At 34.4% G+C, this 19367-nt stretch overlaps 1 protein-coding gene across 3 annotated transcripts in view; it reads right to left on the bottom strand.

Moving 5' to 3' along the window:
* Nucleotides 1–19367, bottom strand: part of LOC149087795 (large proline-rich protein bag6) — a 96606-nt gene that overhangs the window by 8445 nt on the left and 68794 nt on the right. For 2 of the 3 annotated variants that reach the window (XM_089231709.1, XM_089231711.1), the window contains 7 exons: nucleotides 15329–15436; nucleotides 12900–12999; nucleotides 7765–7988; nucleotides 6335–6440; nucleotides 6005–6132; nucleotides 3958–4248; nucleotides 90–287 (listed from right to left, as the gene is read on the bottom strand). In XM_089231709.1, the coding sequence (XP_089087835.1) occupies nucleotides 90–287; nucleotides 3958–4248; nucleotides 6005–6132; nucleotides 6335–6440; nucleotides 7765–7988; nucleotides 12900–12999; nucleotides 15329–15436 (1155 nt within the window). The remainder of the gene's footprint in view (nucleotides 1–89; nucleotides 288–3957; nucleotides 4249–6004; nucleotides 6133–6334; nucleotides 6441–7764; nucleotides 7989–12899; nucleotides 13000–15328; nucleotides 15437–19367) is intronic. The other variant, XM_089231710.1, reaches the window with a different exon arrangement.

Here is a 19367-nt window from a genome sequence, read left to right as displayed (position 1 = left end):
TTTTGAACATCAGTATGTCTTACAACAGAAGCTATTGCTTTAGCACTTCACAATGGTGAATAATTTCACATTTGTCATTAATTAATTACCCTCGGAACTGAATTATGCCAGCTTTCTGAACCAACAATAACATCGGGTAACTGTTGCTGACTAAGCTGATCATCAGAAGATATATTATTGACTGTTGATAAGTTGCTACTCAGCGATGTTGATGAAAGTTCAGCTGCTGAAGCAGCTGTTCTTTTCCCTCCTTCTACTGCATTACATGTTTCAGACGATAATGGAACCTAAAAATCAGGAGAAGAAAAAAAAAAATAGGGAGGACAAAGGTCATTAAAAATTCACACTTCACATAAATTGAACACTAAACACAGACAGAAAATGAAGAGAGGTGGTGATCCATGGTGAAATCAATACACAATTTAGTTTTAAAACACATAAACAGCTAAAATGTTAATCAGATAAAGCATTCTGAAATTCAATGCAATTAAATATTAGATGAAATCTAATATATCTTTGCAATGCCAACCATTGGAGAGAGAGTGTCAATACTAAATACTAAAATGCACAATGGTCCCTTAGCAAGAATCTAAATTACCGAATGAGTCACAAAAAACTAATCAGATTCTTACATTCTGGTCAGTTAATTGGTCAAAGAAATACAGTTAAACCTCGTTAATGAGTCACTCTTGGGAGAGCAAAAATATGACTTGATAAGCGGAGTGACTTGTTAAACGGAGTAAGCCACAGCTGTGCCAATTCCTGCCTGAGGATAATTGGGACTTCCAAAAAGTGATCCGGTAAGCGGAGTGACGTGTTAACCGGGTGACGCACTAACGAGGTTTGACTGTACACCATTAGTCTAGTCTAATGGTGTAGTCTAACAGTGGTTCTCAACCGGTGCTCTGTGTGAACTCCCAAGGGGCTCCACGGCAGCTCGAGAAAAATACAAAAAACAGTATAAATTCGGAAAAAATAATTATAAGTATTTTTGAATAATATTAAATCAGTAACTCTTTGATGAATGAATGAAAAATAGGCCTATGGGGCTCCTCCACAGAAATTATATACCAGAAAGCGAGTCAAAAAAGGTTGAGAACCGCTGGACTAGACAAAAAAAAACAAAAAAAAACTACAGCAACATTCAAAATTTAACATTACAAATTTTCTCATGCAGCTGGCAGAAACATCTATTCATCTCTTCATAACATCAAAAACGGATAAATTCTACATTTCAAACCATTTTTTCATGATTGCTATTGATATAGCGAGACTCGGCAAAGAAGAAAAAAAAAAATTGTAGAGGGATTATTGTTATAGTGAGAGGCAGCAGTTTAATATTAGACTTTAATATTAGAGTATAGAAATTTCCAAACAAGACTTCAAAAAATATCGTTGCAGAGGGTTTAATGCTATATCGAGTATTGTTGCAGTATAACCTCTCTGAAAGAACGTCTCTATAAATAAAACATTTTCTTACAAAGGTAATTTTTCTCATACGAAAGTCCTCCCAAAACACTAGTTTATTGTTAAAGTTGGCATACAGCAGTCAATACGCCATGCAAATCAATGTGAACAACAACAATGGCTAAGCTTGTCTAACAGGTGTATGCACCTAATAAGGAGTCGCCTTTCCAAAGGGCCAGTTATCTGAGGAACTGACAGTGATCATCATAAAAAGATTTCACTGCAGTTTAGAGATCAAAATGATTGTCGAGACATTCAATCCAAACACCTAAATAATATAATTGAATTTAACTGATAAAACATTTCATGAAAATTCATTAATGAATGCAAACCATTTATTTATTTATACAATATTGCTTGGCAGAGGCCTATACAAGAGGGCGCTGTGATTGGATTTGACATAGACGATTGATGCTACGTACATGCTGAAGTACAGTCTACAGAATTTGATGGAAGGTTGTTCCAATCAATAATTTTATGGGAGAAAAAATTAAATTTGAAACAATCTGTGGATGCAAAAAAAGTTCAAATTTTTGGGAGTGATTGAGTCTGTTGGAAAAATGTGAAGAATTGATTAGAATGTGGTTAATGTCAATGTTAAAATAGCCATGGATAATTTTGAAAAGTAATGATAGGCGAGCGATATATCTATGGGAGGTAAGTGGAAGGATATTAAGGTGGCGTTTGAGCTGTGTGATGGAAACAGAGGAAGACCAGCAGTTTAAAATAAAGTGGGTAGATTTATTTTGGATAGATTCTAGCTTATCTATATTGGTTTGTGTATAGGGATCCCGAATTTCACAGGCATAGGAGGACAGGAAGGATATAAATTTGGAAGCATAAATATTGGAGGTGGCAGGTGGAATATTTGAGGTTACGACGGAGGGAAAAAGGTTTTTGAAGGCATTTTTTTTAAATATATAATCCGTGTGGAGGCTCCAACAAAGGTCAGCAGAAATTATCATATCCAGGTATTTGTAATGGGAAACCTCTGTGGTTAAATTATCAATTAAGAAAATTCGAGAGGAGATCTTTTACAGATAAGTTTCATGAAAACTGTTTTGAAATGTTTAGGGGTAGTTGCTAAGATGAGCACCATTTGGATAGTGTTAAGGTTATGCTGGAGAGAATCTTTTTCCGATCTGCTGTAAATTCTTTGATAAGTAACGCAATCATCGGTGAAAAGTCTGATACAAATACAACACCACAACAGGCAAAATGCCCAGCGAGGTCGCTGATGGAGCAATTGATTGATAATGGTAGGTCTTTAATATAAATTATAAGTAATAGAGAGGAGCGGACCGATCTCTGAGATGCGCCAAACTTGATCCGGAAGTATGAGGAGCTTTGGCCCTTGAAACAGACAAACTGACTGCAATCAACAAGGAAGGGCTCAACCAATTTCAGTAATTGTAAAGCCAAGGTTTGGAAAAACCACTCTTTAAAATTTTTTCATTAGATTCGAAAGGCCTTCTTCAGAAAAAAACCAAACAGAAGTTATGAAGGGAGTCGGAAAAGGAGTATCGAGAGGAGGTTGGGATTGGAAGAGAAAACAGAAGCGAAAGCCCAATTGAAAATGAGGATTACGGGGGTGGGACCTACAGAAATGGAGAAGGAAGGTCAAAAGAGAAGTTAGTTCTAAAAAAGAGTTTGGGAGATAGGGAAAATGTCAATGTTGAAATCCCAAATATATTTGGTGTTGCTAATAAGGGTGAAGTTGTGGAATAATTTGACCTTCAAGCCGTTATCGTTGAATTTCTGGGAAGTCCTCACATTCTGCATGTCTCAGGTGAAAAGTCCTCGGAAACTGGAAAGCAGCTGTCTTTAAAATTATAGAAATTTTTTAGAATTTCAGATTTTACTTTAAATTTATCGAATTTAATTATTGAAAGCCTGGGTCCAAGGCTCCTTTTGGAGCCAAGTCTATGGCAACAATCGTTATTGGATGGCGAAATATTTCAATATTATTATATATCATTTATGGTGGGCAAGGGAATGTGAGTATAGTAAGATGAAGCAGTTTAAAATGGGGAATGATGAGAAATCACTACCTCAGTAGCAAGGCAAAAAAAGTCCAATGGCTAATATACACCATGTGTACACAATTGTGTTAATTTATTACATCAAAAATTAGGTATAAACAGAAATTGTAAAAAAATTATAATTTTCAGTGTAAATTGATAAAAACGTGGATGAAAGCTGGTAGAATTTTCATGGTATAGAAAAATATCGAAGGTCATAATATAAAGACTCCATTGAGTATTTTTTCTACTACTGCTCTTTACAGTTCAGATCTTGCACCTCTTGTATAACAAAAACTACAAAAAAATATTTTACATATGAGTGCAAAAAAAATTGACACAGTAACAAATTTAATTTTATACTAATGGATGACAATAATAAATGACTGAGAGCAAGAAATAATTTATTAGAATATCAAGCTGTAGGTCATTTCATTACTAACTATAGTTTAGTACTATTTCATGGTACCTCTGAAAAATCAGCAGAGGGTTGGTGTTCTGTTGCAGTTTCAGTGGAACTGGCCCTTGCATCAGATGATGGTGGCTGGGGACTGCTCATTTCTGTTTCAGCATTAGACAATGAAGCTTCCATCCTCTGCACTTCACCTGTCACATTAGGCGATTCTGGACTAGGCATCCTGTGCACTATATACTTTCTCAGGGTGGAAAAAGGCACGTTTATGTTCTGTAGGTTGCTGTCAACATCATCGATCATATTACCCAAAAGGATCTCGATGTCGATACCAGAAGTCAAATCCTGCTGAAGAGCAGGAATAATAAACAAATATATTACCCCAACTGGACAGAATATTTTTTTTTACAAAAACAGATCAATAGAAAATTAATCTCTGCATAATTCAAAAAAAATCAGGATTTTTTCTTCCCTAAAATGTCTATGGAAAGTGAAGGAATTATGGAATAGTAGGGGGATATGAAATACCAGGCTTTTCCATTTTCAAGTGTGGCTGCCAAATGGAACAGTGACAAACTATTCAAAAATGTTCCCCAACGACGCTCTATAGTGATGGTAACTTGGGCTGTTACCATCATTACAGATGTTATGGAGGAAGTTTTTTTTTCTAATTCCAGAAATTCACTCAGGCAAGTTTTCAAAAGTGTTAATTAATTATTGGAGAAATGTGCCCAATAATTTTAAACTAATCACAAATGTACAAAAAAAAGTTGAATTTTATTATGCTTTACTAATTTTTTAGCTAGCCTATTTTTCCCGGGTGAGACAAGATATTTTTTCAAAGATGGTGTGTCTGGTAATATGATCTTTGATCATTTTTGTCACACCATGGTCGTTTTCTGCATATGAGGGCTAATTAGACTGGGGCCTACAATTTATTGGTGATTTCAAAAGGCTGCCTTTTTTATATTCACTAAGGGGTTGGTGCACTAACCCCTCGATGTGGGACTCCCTGCGGTAGCAATTTTTTGCTGCGGTCAAGTCGCCATTTTTTGTTGTACCCGTGTGTCAGGAAAGTTTTTTGACAGGGACGAACCGGGTATCGAACTAGCGACACCTCCAAACATCCTTTGGTACTTCAGGCGAGTATCTTATCAACCTGGGCTACTGCGCCCTCCGGTAATATGGAATATTATTAGTATCATCTGAGTTAGGCTGGAATCTCTCTTCAAGACAAAGTTTAGGAAGGTAGAAGAGGTCTGGGAATGTTGTGTGTCCTGTTCTCTGTGGGGCCCCCATCTTGAATGGTTTGAGGCAAGGAAGATTGCATCTAAATATCCCGTTTACGTGAGCAATATTGCAGTAGCATTGGAAGTTCTAGCACCTGCTTGATAAATTTTTTCCTTCGTAAGGAAAGAAATGGAGAGCAGCCATTGGTGAAAATTCTTGAAGTGGGTTTTAAACCTGCTTTTTCTATTTCCCATGCAAATGGGGCTTAAGACTCTTGCAAACAGACCATGATACCACATCATGAACAACAAAAACAATTTGATTAAACTTTCATTTTTCAAGGTCATACTCATTCATTCTTGTTTTAAACTAATTTTTATTAGTTTTCTTCATTTCAAACCCACTTTTCCCATATTAACCCCCTACAAATATCATTTTTCTTGGAGACAATGATATGTATTTTTAAATACCATACATTTGTCTATGTAGCAAAAAGAATCCAAATTTTACAAAAATAACGGTTTCAGGTTCTGTTTTAAATTAGAGTAATAAAAAAATAAATGAAAGTAGTATTTCTAAGCACCTGCACTTCCTATATATTGTCCTCCCATACTGAAAGCAAAGATGTATAAATTTTAACTTTCTTTTTTATCAACTCGTTGGATAACTCATTTCGGTATCTAAGTTTTGCCTGAAACACGAATGAATATCCTTATTGAAGCACATGCTACAAACCATTTTAAGAAAATGTTGAGAAAAACATTTTCTCAAGTTCTCACACACATCAAGGGAAGAATGCCTCACAGTTTGTCACCCACTACAATAAAAAAAAAAGGAATAACAAATTTTGAACATGAAAGAGAAATTGTCTTACTGTCAATCGTTCAACAATCCTTCTTAAAGAGACAGATCCATCAGCAAAACAGTGGTTGTGGAGAGCTACTGATTCTGTTAACATTCTCCTACATTCTCTATAGAGTTGAGTTCCAAAAAATGTGTTACCTGGAAATGTAAAATGAAATCCCTTTATGTGCCAAGTTTGTCATTCCTTGTGTGTATGTCACAAATACTACTCAATATACTACTTTATACAGACGTAGAAGGTAGTTTTGAGAGAAAATATTGTCAAAAGTTTAATACTACCCATTCTTTGCAAGTTCTTTCCAAACAAATAAAAACAATGATTTTTCATGAAAAGGCTTACCTCCCGTTCCATTCAGCACCTTATCAATCAATCTTTTTAAGTTGCGACGAGCAAAATTTTTCATAGTAGCTTCATAATCAATGTCAGGTTTTATATTTACATCAGTCTGAAAATAAGCATAATGAACAATCACATCGGGAAAAAAATTTATTTTAAAAGCATAACCTCTTCGCTTCGAAGGTGCACATATGTATACCTTGTTTTAAATGGTTTTTAATGATTCTTTTTTCAAGTTAAGACCTGAGATACACGTGTACCTAACTCAAATGTTTCTAGTAAAGATAGACCCAAATTAATTACTAATCAATTTTTATTTTTAAAGGACATTTTGACATACAATAAGCACAAATCAATCAAATTTTTTTTTTTTTTAAACAGTTTTGGCTCAAAAGTCGTGAAGAGGTTAATACCTTTATCTCAAATATAAAAAAGATATTTAAATCATATACAAAGAGAAAGACTGCTTTCATAAAAAAGCACACACTGCCGTTGCAGATAAATTTTTCTAAAATTTTTAAAAGAAGCTTGACAAACATTATTTCACTTTAAAAAATTAACAAAAAAATTATCTACAGAGGGTACTACAATCTCTACTTAAATACTTTGAAGGGAAGTAGAGAACACCAAAATCAATCATACCCACATGGAGAAATGAAACACGATTAGATATACTGTTCCGTTGAAGGTGGAGAGGATAGGAGATGTATCAAGGATATGTCTACAGGATCAGGACTTTTTCCATGTGGAACATTCAAAGTCATGGCTAGCAAAGTGACTATTGCCTCTGAACTAGACCTTGTGTACTTACGACAAGAATTGTCGTCACTGAGGCTGATATTTGCTGTTTTTCCATTAAACTACTTTAATTTTGATTTTTTATTTGCTAGATATATTTTTCAAATATATTGGGAATCAAAGGTCATAGCAGTTGGATTCAGATATCACTACAGTGACGACAATTCTTGCAAGCAATCCATTTTAGGCACAACCAGCATTTCCTACACTTTCGATACTTGCTATGGAAAGGAGTGTCATAATTATGCCCCCGAAGGGCTAGTGACCATCGCCTTCAATCACATTAGATAATATTTCTAGTCACGTATTCCCATGTGGCATGTCATCTTTCTTGCACCAAAGCAGAATGTTTTGCATTGTTCAGCAACGAGCACTCATTGGCTAAAAATTTTCAGCAGTGAAAATTCTCATAAATGTTTTCTACAGTATAGAGTTCTTTTCAAAAATATTCTCCTGCAGTAGCACCACAAATGTTCTGCGATGTACACAGTTTTGGAATATTCTGATTTGGGGCGTTCTGGTATTCTTAATCTGCTGTTGAATTTTCATGCACAGTTATGAGTCCACCCAGACAGAGAATCAAATCCAACATTAATAAAAAAAATGTGGAGGAAATGAGGAAAAAAGATTTATACCGTAACTAAATTGATCAATTCCTGGCCTTCAGTTATCAGACGCTCCACAGCTCTGTCAATATTTTCTTCAGTTGGCTCCTCATTTTGAAGGACTCTCCTTCTAACAAAATTTTGTAGGACACTCCGTACTCTCCCAAGGGGTTCTCCACAACCACAAACTAAAGCTGTTAAATCTGAGAAGTTGAATTCTCTCAACAAACAAATGAACAGGTCTCGGATTATACCTATTGAAAGTAAAAAAAGTAATATGAACATTATTTTCTCATTGGTGAATATATGTATGGGCTTTATATAAGAATCATTCAAATTAAACACATTCAAGATGAACTGATAAGACAAACCAAAAGGTAAATCCCATGGTGTGGCAGAATTACCCAAAATTTACACAGTCCAAACTAACACTCACATATATCTGTCACAGAAACAAGTCACAGAATATAATGTCAGTCCACTCTTTGCAGGGGTTAAAAAAAGCTATAATTTGTCTTGGCATGAAATAATCCACAAGTGCTAGATTACTCCCAGGGTTGGTAAAAAAAAACAGTTTAACCCCCCCCCCCCCAAAAAAAAAAAAAAAAAAAAAACCAGGGTTTTTTGGGTGGTGGATCATATTACCCAAAAGGATCTCAATGTCGATACCAAAAGTCAAATCCTGCTGAAGAGCAGTAATGATAATAAAATCAGGATTTTTTCCTTCCCTAAAATCTCTCTCTCTCTCTCACACACACACACACAACTATACTTACTTCTACATCATTTCGTAAAGCTACATCCGTTGGCTCTGCTGCCATCTATAAATATATATATCTATTGGATTTTTTTTTTGGAACTAGAAGATTTATAGATTAATGTTTAAAAACACTGGGAACATATATATCCAGCCATTTTATAGTTACTAGAGTTAAAAGTTAAGCCAGAGTCAGACTCAGTTCCCTTGAACAAAAACGACATCCTGAGTCAGGCTTGGGCTTAGACCCGAAATTATTAATATGTGGTCCACCGTGTTCTAGGTGTGAGGTGGAAGAAAAAAAATGATTGCTCAACAACAGATCAGAGTATGCCATGGTCATGATGTGGATGTGCTTGCAATTCATTGAAGTTTGCAATCCGACCTCTGTTCATAACATTTTGAGGTACCCCCCCCCCCCCCACAAGTTGCAAGGGTTACAGTCAGGTGAACTGACGGCTGGCCAGCAGGTGTCATGCCGTCCTGTTATTGTCAAAATGGGTCTTCACCAACTGTTTTGCTGGTATTACGATGTGCATCTTGATAAAAGTTGTGCTATACACCAGGGATGGACAAATAAAAAACAAAATTTAGGTGCCAGTCAAATTCATTAGGAGTGAAGCATGGTTTTCCCCAAGAAAAACAATCCAGAGTTGTTGTTTTTTTTTACTTTTCTGGGACTTTATGGCCCATTCTCATCTTAGAAGACAAAATAAAAAAAAAAAGAATTGTCTCATATTTGCACTTCATTTTAGCAATGATACATGTTAAATTTTATAGGTGCCAAAACTGATTTTCTAGTCGCCCTAGCATCTGGGGTTTGTTCAGCCCTGCTATTCACACACTGATGCTGTTGAAGTGCCGAAATGATGTGGTTGCACAAAATAGATTATACCACTGGTGAAGTACAGCATCATCTACTTGTACATTTTAAAGTTTTTTTTTTTCTTCCGCCAAAGAAAAAAATTCAAATTTTCAAACTATTCTGACCAGCAGTTCTTATTCATGTTTTGGAATCAGAAGTTTAATTACAATCCCCCTGCATATAGATCATTTTTTTGGACAGGGATCACCAGCTACTTCCTGAACTGGCCAATTTTGGGCTTTTGCTACTGTACAATAGAACCTTGATTAACTGGGGGGTAATGCGGAACATATGTAAAAACAATTCATTAAGCCTGGCTGTGATGCACAGTACAAGATGTACTGCTTCCTATGGAAAGAAAATGAAAATTTCTGTGAAAATGTAACAACTAGCACACTGGACACAGTCTTTTAGGAACAGCTGGTGTGTTTTTGGATTATAAGACCACCTGCCCTTAGCCGTGGCAGTCAGTCGCTACTGTTGCTGCTTCTTTGTGAAGGAAAAAAAAACCATGTGAAATAATATACCGCCACATATGTGTGTGACACCATCCTCATTCATGAATTTGCTTAAGACAGAGGATCAGAATGTTATGCGAAGTTAGTCAGCAACTAAGATACTTAATATGTAAGAATTTACATTCAGGCCACTTTTATGAGATTTTTTATGAAAAAAAACCACTTATATCATCTTACACCATTTAAAGACATACCATTAGAATGTACCCCAAGAATAGAAAATGTGGTAAGAATGAAACATTTTGGCTAATAATGAACCAATATATTTTTCAAAAAATTATATTTATGCACTTTTATGTGATTTTGTGAAAAAAAAACTTAATTAAAACCATTAAATAAAACCACACAACCCTGATTACTCCTAACCCAAAGCTTCTGCATCAAAAATAAAATCAAAACTTTTGTATGTGATTTGGTGTGCTGAACACCCAATCACATACAAATTTGGCCATAAAAAAAGTTGGATCGGCTACGGGTTTTCTCTAAAATCACACATTTAATACACATATAATAACACAATACAATACATTGTGAAATACAACATAAGTATATAGAAAACAAAATAAAAATATACAGAAAAAACATAGAAATTTCACCAACATATACAGGCACAACATTAATACGTAAGGCTAGGATTTGAATGACTTTACATATTTTTTATGCGTTTTGCATATTTTGCTATTTTTACATGCGATAGAGTATTTTTACATGATTTTCAGCATTTAAAGCATATTTCCACATAACAAGGAGAGAGTTTATCTCCCCAAGCTCTTTCTTCCCTAGCTTTATTTCCTACAATTGGCTATTTTAGCAATAATTGGCAATTTTATTTACCTTTAACATCATTTTTGACAATGATTGATGATTTTCCATGTTTTCCTCAAGGGAATAGGGTCAGCCTTTTTATAAAAGCATATTTTTAAGTTTTTATAGCATATTTTTTTATTAGGACATAAATGCGTTTTTTATGGAGCATGTTCTAACGGTTTTTAGATCAAAAATCCTAGCTCTATTAATATTCATAAAAACACAACAAAATGCACAGAAACATGAATGTATTACAGCATATTAGCTTGTTTATTGTGTCGGACACATACTTTGTTTTTCGCTGTGCTTTTACTGGACATAAGGAGCATCTCTTTCGTCCAACAGTAGTCAGCGAGCATCAAGGCTGACTATTTTCCCTTGTAACATTGTTTTATGTTCCTTACATAGGCGTTGTACGTCTCCTCACCATAGGCGTACACAAAATTTTCCTGGGGGGGGGGGGTTAAGTTTTTTCCTATAAAATAACGCTATAATCTTGGCTTGGAGGGGTTTAGAACCCCACCTTGCATACGCCAATGATCCTCACCATATAATAACTCCTATAAAGCACTTTTTAACAGGATAATATTTCAAAAACAAGAACCAATAATACTTGTCATGGTGATAATCATGTTCAGCAGATCAAAAGAATTCCGAATTGCCCATTTTTAAGTTGGACAAAGTTTTATTGTTGCCCAGTGATATCGCTCGTAAAGCACTAAGTGGTGGTGATGTAATAAAGCACAAACTTGGAGCATGCATACATGTTCAATAGTATCAAGATTTGACGAGTTAAGAGGCCATGACATCACTATTCTCACCAAACAATAGATAGTATAGTGGAACTTCTTTTACTGGACTCAAAAGTGAGGGTATAAATGGAGAGACTAATGACAAAAGTGAAAAGAATAACAGCACAGAAATTTAGTTTCGAAAGTGGAAAAAAAATTGGCAGTGATTTCTCAAGGCCTTCTCTAACAAGACAGTTCTGGAAATTGTTACATTTTAGGCCCTATTGTGCTTCACAGCCAAGAAGCACAGCTCTGTCTACTTGTTAATAATTTCTGACTGGCTGTTGTATTTATTGTTCGTTTTCACTATTTTCAACCTCATCTTGAAATGCTAAAATATCAAGATTTGTTATGAAATATTACTTTTTTGCAGATGTTGCTTGAACTATCCCAAGTACTTTGATTCCCCCAACCTTACAGTGCATGCTGTTGCTAATTGGCAACATGTTTATACAAATAAAATTAGCAAAAAAGAAATATTATCACAAAAAAATGAGTAACTTTGCCTGGTTTTAATTTACACAAAAATTGCCACGTTTTTAAGACAAATAAATCACACTGGTCGTGACAAGTCAATGATCATCGACAAGGTCCTCAGAAAAATGACCCAGACATGCACCACGAACCTGCTCCCAGCTGACTCAAAACAGTTTTCTAATACCGTTGTTCTTCCATTCGTTTCTTCAAGTTTCATGATCTCTTCTATCTTCAAGAAATTTGACTTCCATACAATATTCCAGCCAACAAATATACTCACCTTTTCCCATCTGAAAGATCCTATCTCACCCTCCAAAGAATCTGGTATCTACTTCATCCCATGCAAGAATTGTGAAAATGGATATATTGGCCAAACTAGAAGAAATCTAAATATTCGAGTTCTCGAACACCGAAGGCATGTTGAGAAGGGACGGACGGATAGTTCGGCTATTGCCCAACACTGCTGGCAACATTCACATCATTTTGATTTTGACAAAGCATTTGTTTTTAAAAAAGCAACACACAATTCGGAATTGAATTTTCTCGAGGGATACTTCATCAGAACATGCCAGAATTTCCTCGTTAATGATGGAAGAAACACACCACCTATTTCGTCAGCTTGGACAGGCTTTATTAACCTCAGTCGTGAAAAAACTTTCAACACTTTACAACAGATGGCTCCCCAATTCGCATCCAAAGACCACTCGGACGCAGCAAATACAAAGGCGAACTCTTCGGACGACCAGACGTAAACATCACTCTTCATTCGTGTGAGTTCTGACCACGAGGTCCTGATGACGGCTCTCCATTGAAGAGCCGAAACGCGTCGACCATTCGACCAGTGTGATTTATTTGTCTTAAAAACGTGGCAATTTTTGTGTAAATTAAAAAAAGAAATATTTTCATTACCATAAAAAAAGTGTTGTAAAGATAAAGCTCTGTTGACTTACTTTCTCCTTCCACGAGACTGGATTCATTAATATTTTGAATGATATCTGCAAGTGTGACTCGTGGGTCCCCAATACCGGCGGTCACTTGGTTGCTTGATCCCTGCAAATAAGGTACAGGGAAATATTCAAATTAATACACATATACTATTGAAAAAATATTAATCTTAAATGGCCATTAATAAAAATTTATGGGAAAAAACAATTTCGGTTTGTTCTTTTATTCAGACTGGCTAGCATAAACTTTCACGTGATCTGGAAATCATTTCATAGCTATACATGCATATACAGTCAAATCCCTTAATAACAAACTCCAAAAGACCGGGGAATGCTTTATCGAATTCTTTTCTTAAATCGTAATAAAGGCTTATGTAGTTTAAAAGATAATGTTTCCAGAGCGAGGACTTATATGGTTTACCGTATTCCTACTTTTAGTGAAGAAATTTTTTTCTTAAACATTTTTATTATTTAGCTATGAAATTATATAATTTGCTACCACTAGGAATCAGGACCGTCATAAAGGCATCATGGGCCCCGGGGCCAAATGATTTTTCTGAGGCCCTATCAGGCAAATTCTTGAAAATCTCAACCAGATCTCATTTTTGAGAGGCTCCTTTTCTCTTGAGGCCCAGGTGGGCCCATGCCTTAAGACGGCTCTGCTAGGAATACAAAATATACCCACATACGGAACATTTAAAAAATCATTATTCAAATTATTAATTTCAATAGACGATGTAGACTCTTATTTTGACCTTTAGGGGAAGCAATAAAATTTATTCACTTTAGCATTGCCACTTTAATTATGTATATTTTTCAAGTAAAAAAATTTTTCTTGTCTATGTATATGCGAGTTTAATTTTTTCGTCATATATTTTTTATCTAATGTTTTGTTTATTTTACATTTCTCATCACGCATTAAGAACTGTCTTTTTTGTGTTGTGTATGTTTTTTCATTGTTGGTTTTTTTTATTTTTGACATTGATAATTTTGTCAATTATTTATATTGTATGTGTCTTTTTTTTAATGTTTCTGTTCATGTCGTATGTTTTATATTATTTTATTCATTAATAATCATGTAAATTTTCAATCATCCGTACAGGCATCACAGCCTCTGGATGATAAATGTTTTACAAAACTAATGTTAGGTTAATGTTTACAAAACTATAACTGGGGGGGGGGGGAGAAAGAGATAATCTTTCGCTTGCTAAAAAATTATCTCAACCTAGGTTTTTCAATCTTGTGTTCCCTGGACTACGGCAAGTAAGAATAGTGATATTTCACTGGATCACACACAATACTTTAATTTAAATATACCTCTAACACTAGAACAGTGGAGTGGGCCAATTTGACCCGAATCAAACTTCGTTTTCAATTATCTCGAAAACTTAAGCGCAGATGATAAAAAAATTTCGTGACTTTTCATGATATCATATGAATATTAATTCATGAAAATTTTATTCTCTTCACATTTAGTGCTTCAGGCGCTACAAGCACTTATACCTAGAACCGTAGTTTGGGTCATTTTTATCCAACATACTATTCTATAAGAAAAAGAGCATGTATACTTTTCTTGGAATAGTTACTCTTTCTAAAACATATTTCTAAATGAAGATAAGGAATAATAAAGGTTTTTCAAGGTCAAAGCCAATTTATTGTCCGAGGAGATTATCTATTTTGCAATGAAGGAACCGCAAGTAGAGATAAATACTTTTTCCATTGTAAATTTGAATACCCGATATTCTGACGGAACTCAAGAAAAGTTTTGGGAAAGTAAAAGCTTAATTCTAGAAAAAACATGTAGCTGAAATTTCTGTAGGCAAATGATGTCACAGAAAAAGAATAAAATTCTGGCTTGCGCCAAATACATTTTGAATGGATTTCCCATCATGCAATGTTCTCAAAAAATTTGAGAACAAGGGCAGAAATGTCTGAACTGACACCTTCTTTCACGACACTGAAGTTGGCGCAAATGCTAAAAGCCAAAAAATACAAGCTTAGTAGGAAGGGTGAAACAAAATCGAAGAGCCATGTTATCTGACGAAATGAACATAATGAAACTACAGTTGCATGAAACATCGCTAGTGGAATGATTTCATAATGAAAATTTATCAAAAAGATAAAAATGTTTTATTACTCAGTTTTATTGAACAGTGTGGGAATAATGTATACTAAATCAATGAATTACATCTTATTTTAGCTAATTTGGAAGCTCATTTTATATTCACAAACAAATATAGCTTCCTGTTATGAATATACAATTAAACAACATTGAATGAAAGTAAGAAAAAACCCAGGAACCAAAAAGAAATTTTCGTTTGGGTAAATTTGACCCAGTCCATGGTTCTAGGTATACAGAAAGTGTCGCGGTTCTAGTGTTAAAGCTTCCCGTAGGCCCCTAGGGGGGCAGGGCAAGGGTAGCTACTGTTTCATACCTCAGTAAAGATTGAGAACAAATCAAAAGGAGTTTCCGGGGGTGTTGCAGCATTCTGTGAAGTCTCTGTCTGAGTACTCTGTGTAGAATCCATTGGTTCAGTTGCTTGCTATACATAAATAGGTAATGAAAGATATCATAATAGCACTACAAAATCAAAACTAAGTGAATGGATCATACAATTTGCAACAAACTTAAAATGGTTAAAAGCAATAAAGTAAAACTATTAGAATAAAAATTATACCTTACACTAGAGAGTGTCTCTATTAAACAACTAACATCTATTAAACAAGTTTTTCTACAAAATTAAATTTTTGAAAGAACACAACTCAGTTAATTTATCTGACATTGATAACCATTTCTGAATAAAAAATGTTGTACGAGACAAATTTTTTTAAATACGTTCCAATAACTCATGGATGGAATAAATAGACTATTACATCGAGACTCAACTGTAATTAAATGGAAATTAACAAAAAAAAAAAAAAATCATGAGGGAAATTAGATCATGCCATGAACGATAATGATCAATTTTTGCCTTGTTTGAATTATATTGATAGAAAAAACACAGATTAATTTAATTACACTGGGCATTAAAGAAATCGGATACATTCAGATGTGCGAACTTTTGGAATCCAGAAATCCTGAGATTCTCTCACGCCCATATAGACCTGATCAAAAAAATTTTTAAATCAATTAAAAGTGACCCCCAAGACTGAGTAGAATATAATTTAATGTGTATTTCTGTGTAGAATAGAGAAATCACACCTACATACTGTGCGTAAAACATAGGTATTTTCTTTTGAGGATGCTATCAGTGATCGATAATCTGAGGTATACAAATTCTTAAAAGCAGTGGTATATTTTCTTTTCGATGAAATTAAATACAAATACAAGGCCACAACAGGCAAAATGTCAAATGAAGAAACAATTTAAAAAACTTCAAAATATAAAGCTGCAAATGAAAAAGTTTGTGTTTGCTGTATGGCTGTTAATGGAATACACTAATTATTATACAGGGATTTCGACAATCAATCATAAATGATTGCTAATAAACGCCAAGTGAACTAAATAGTGTCTTTGCCAATTGCTTAAATGCAGTCACAAGATTTATGGCTGCTCAATAGAAATGACTAATGACCACGGCTGCCCTCTGTGGGTTTTCCCTAACAACGATGGTAGTCATTGATATGATGACGACGTGAAAGATAGCAGAAAATCAAATTTTCAGCCAAAATCTGGAGACATTTTAACAAATCCGGAGAGCAGGAAGTAGGATGAAAAATCTGGGGTTCTTCCCCCATAAATCCAGAGTTGGCAGGTCTGTACACTAAAACAAGGTATGTATATATACACGCTATTCCACTATCAATACGATACTCAAAATGAATCACTTGGATCATAACTAGAACAAGGGAGACATCATCCAACAGGCTGCATTTATTAGTATACATAAGATTGAGATCATAATTTTTTTTTCCTTAATCCATTTATCAAATTTTGAAAAGAAATAGGGGAAACAAACACCTTTTTTTTGTTTTAAACTTGTATAAGTGCAATTGAATCGATGAGTTTGAAAACCTGTCAGCTCCATAACAACAAATTTTACTGGAGACAGAAACAGATTTCCTCTTTGCAGATAAAAATACACAAGAGAGATTTTATTCTTTTCGCTCAATGAAACATCTGTTTAATGACCCAAGATATGAATATAATGACTAATATGAACAAAAATATTGACATAAAAAATAAATTAACACCAATTGAATACAGCATGATTTCAAATAAGTTTTATGTGCATCAGCATACATGAAAAAATTTAATAAATTAGGGAAAACAATGCTTTTTTATTGAACTCATTTATTTTGACTACAGCACACCATTTTGAATTTGATAAATAATAGAAATATTAGTCAAGTTTAAACAAACGAGCTGTAAAATATTATATTGAAATTTTTGAAACATTTATATAACTATCACCAATGAACAACAATACAAATAAAAATTCAAAAACATTCTTCCATAGTGCCATTCATCTCAACCTTCGGTTGGGCACATCTAATCTGAGATGAAACACCCATTTAAACCAAAGTGTGAGGTTTACAGAGAGACCTTTACCAGAAAAACTGCTGGGATTACCAAAGTTTTGTTCGAATTTTTTTATTGGAAATCGCAAGGAAATTTTTTTATACGTTACTCAAAAATGCAAATATAACCCTGTTCAAGCGAAGAGTTCAATTTGAAAAGCGTTCCCCTTAAGCCTACTTTAAGAGATTTAAATTTCACTCTTACAGATGAGTAGAGTTTGAACATTAGGATTTGTATTACGTCCAACCGAAGGTTAAACATAGGCATAAAAGCAGGGGGGATGCTAAATATACCTCAGAAGAATTTTCACAATGCTCATATTTTAAATTTTCTTTACAGTTAACTAATAACATATATAATGGAGCTGATTGATCTAATACAGTCAGATCCGATTATAATGAAGTCGAAAAAAAAATTTATAATACACAAACTTCGTTACACATGTACAGGGATGATAAGCATAGATAAACAATGCAAAATTCACGAGAAATGGAAAAACTGTGTTACATGTGAAAATTCATAACATCAGCATTCATTAAAAGCCTGTTTGACTATATATACTGACTTCCAGCATGTCAAATCATCTTTAATTATGCTTTCGTAACAGATAAATTCTACCCAAATCGAGGAGTTGAAAATAAATATATTTACTGGGGGACAAATAGAAAAGCCATTCGCTAAATGATAACCATGAATGCTGTTGGGAAGGAGGGAAATTTTTTTCTTCACCACGGTTTAACGCTTTACCCCTATCAGATATCTTGTTTTTTTTTTATATATAACATTTAAAGATGAACAAAAACTATTTTCTACATGTTAATTTTTCAAGTAACACCTGATTGGGTATTATGTCTGTTGAGGCTTTTGTTTTAATTTTTGCTTACACCTGTTGAAACCTTTATTTTTGCCCTTTTCTACAAAATTTATATACAGTAAAACCTTGATAATCTGAATACATCGGGACTAAAGGGTGTTTGGAAAAGTGAAAAATTTGGTGAATTGATTTTAAAACTACGAAACTTGATAACACTACGGAATAAATTGAAATTCAGCAACAAATGATCCCCCGACTCTGGCAAAACTGTGATAAGAACTTTTGTGTTGCCAAGAAGACTCGCTCCTCCCTCTGATTAAGGTACACCCATAGGATTAAGATGAATTCATGAGGCAAAAAAAAAAGGTAACTAAATATGCTCCTATTCACACATTTTTTTTGCTTGTAAATTGTTATAACTACATGAGCTAAACTGCCCCTACTTTCAGTCCAGTGGCGAAGTTCTGGCATTCATTCATTCATTCCCCTACTTTCATCTATAGCTCACAGGTACAGTATGTACAATTGTTTGGAAATGGATTATTGTACATTAGAAAGAAGCTATCGAGTTGGGAGGTAAGAGGATTCAAATTCCAAGAAAATACCAACTGTTGAGCATCACTGACTAAAGAAAAATGAAAATGAGAAATTGAAAAGGTGTTCGGTTGACCGATTTGTTCGGAAAAAATTGATGTTCGGATAAACAAGGTTCTGCTGTATCTAGAAATGGTTCATAAAACATATTTTTTGTATCCCAGTGAGATTGATGAAACTGCAGTACATCTAAAAAAAATTTTTATTGAACACCTCTCTCTCGACCACCATTTTCACAAAACAAAAGTATGATTCATCAGAGAAGATGTCATGCCACCCAGTCTGCCACACATGATCTATGCACCACACCATTAATGTGCCAAATGTGTGTTATCTGAAAAAAAAAGTTGCCAAACCCATAATCGGGGTGGGAAGTGACGAAGTCCATTTCGGAGCAGCTAAATATAGGATTTGGAGAAGCAAAATATAGGATTTGGAGCAATTTTGGAGAAGCAAAATATAGGATTTGGAGCAGTTTTGGAGAAGCAAAATATAGGATTAGGAGCAAATTTGGAGAAGCAAAATATAGTATTTTTTCTGTCTT

The sequence above is a fragment of the Pholcus phalangioides genome, unplaced genomic scaffold, assembly GCF_987345545.1.
Source record: "Pholcus phalangioides strain wild (caught in Gottingen) unplaced genomic scaffold, Ppha-v1.0 ptg000004l_1, whole genome shotgun sequence".
In the NCBI taxonomy this organism is placed as follows: domain Eukaryota; kingdom Metazoa; phylum Arthropoda; class Arachnida; order Araneae; family Pholcidae; genus Pholcus; species Pholcus phalangioides.
This window is presented reverse-complemented; position numbering and strand designations above follow the sequence as displayed.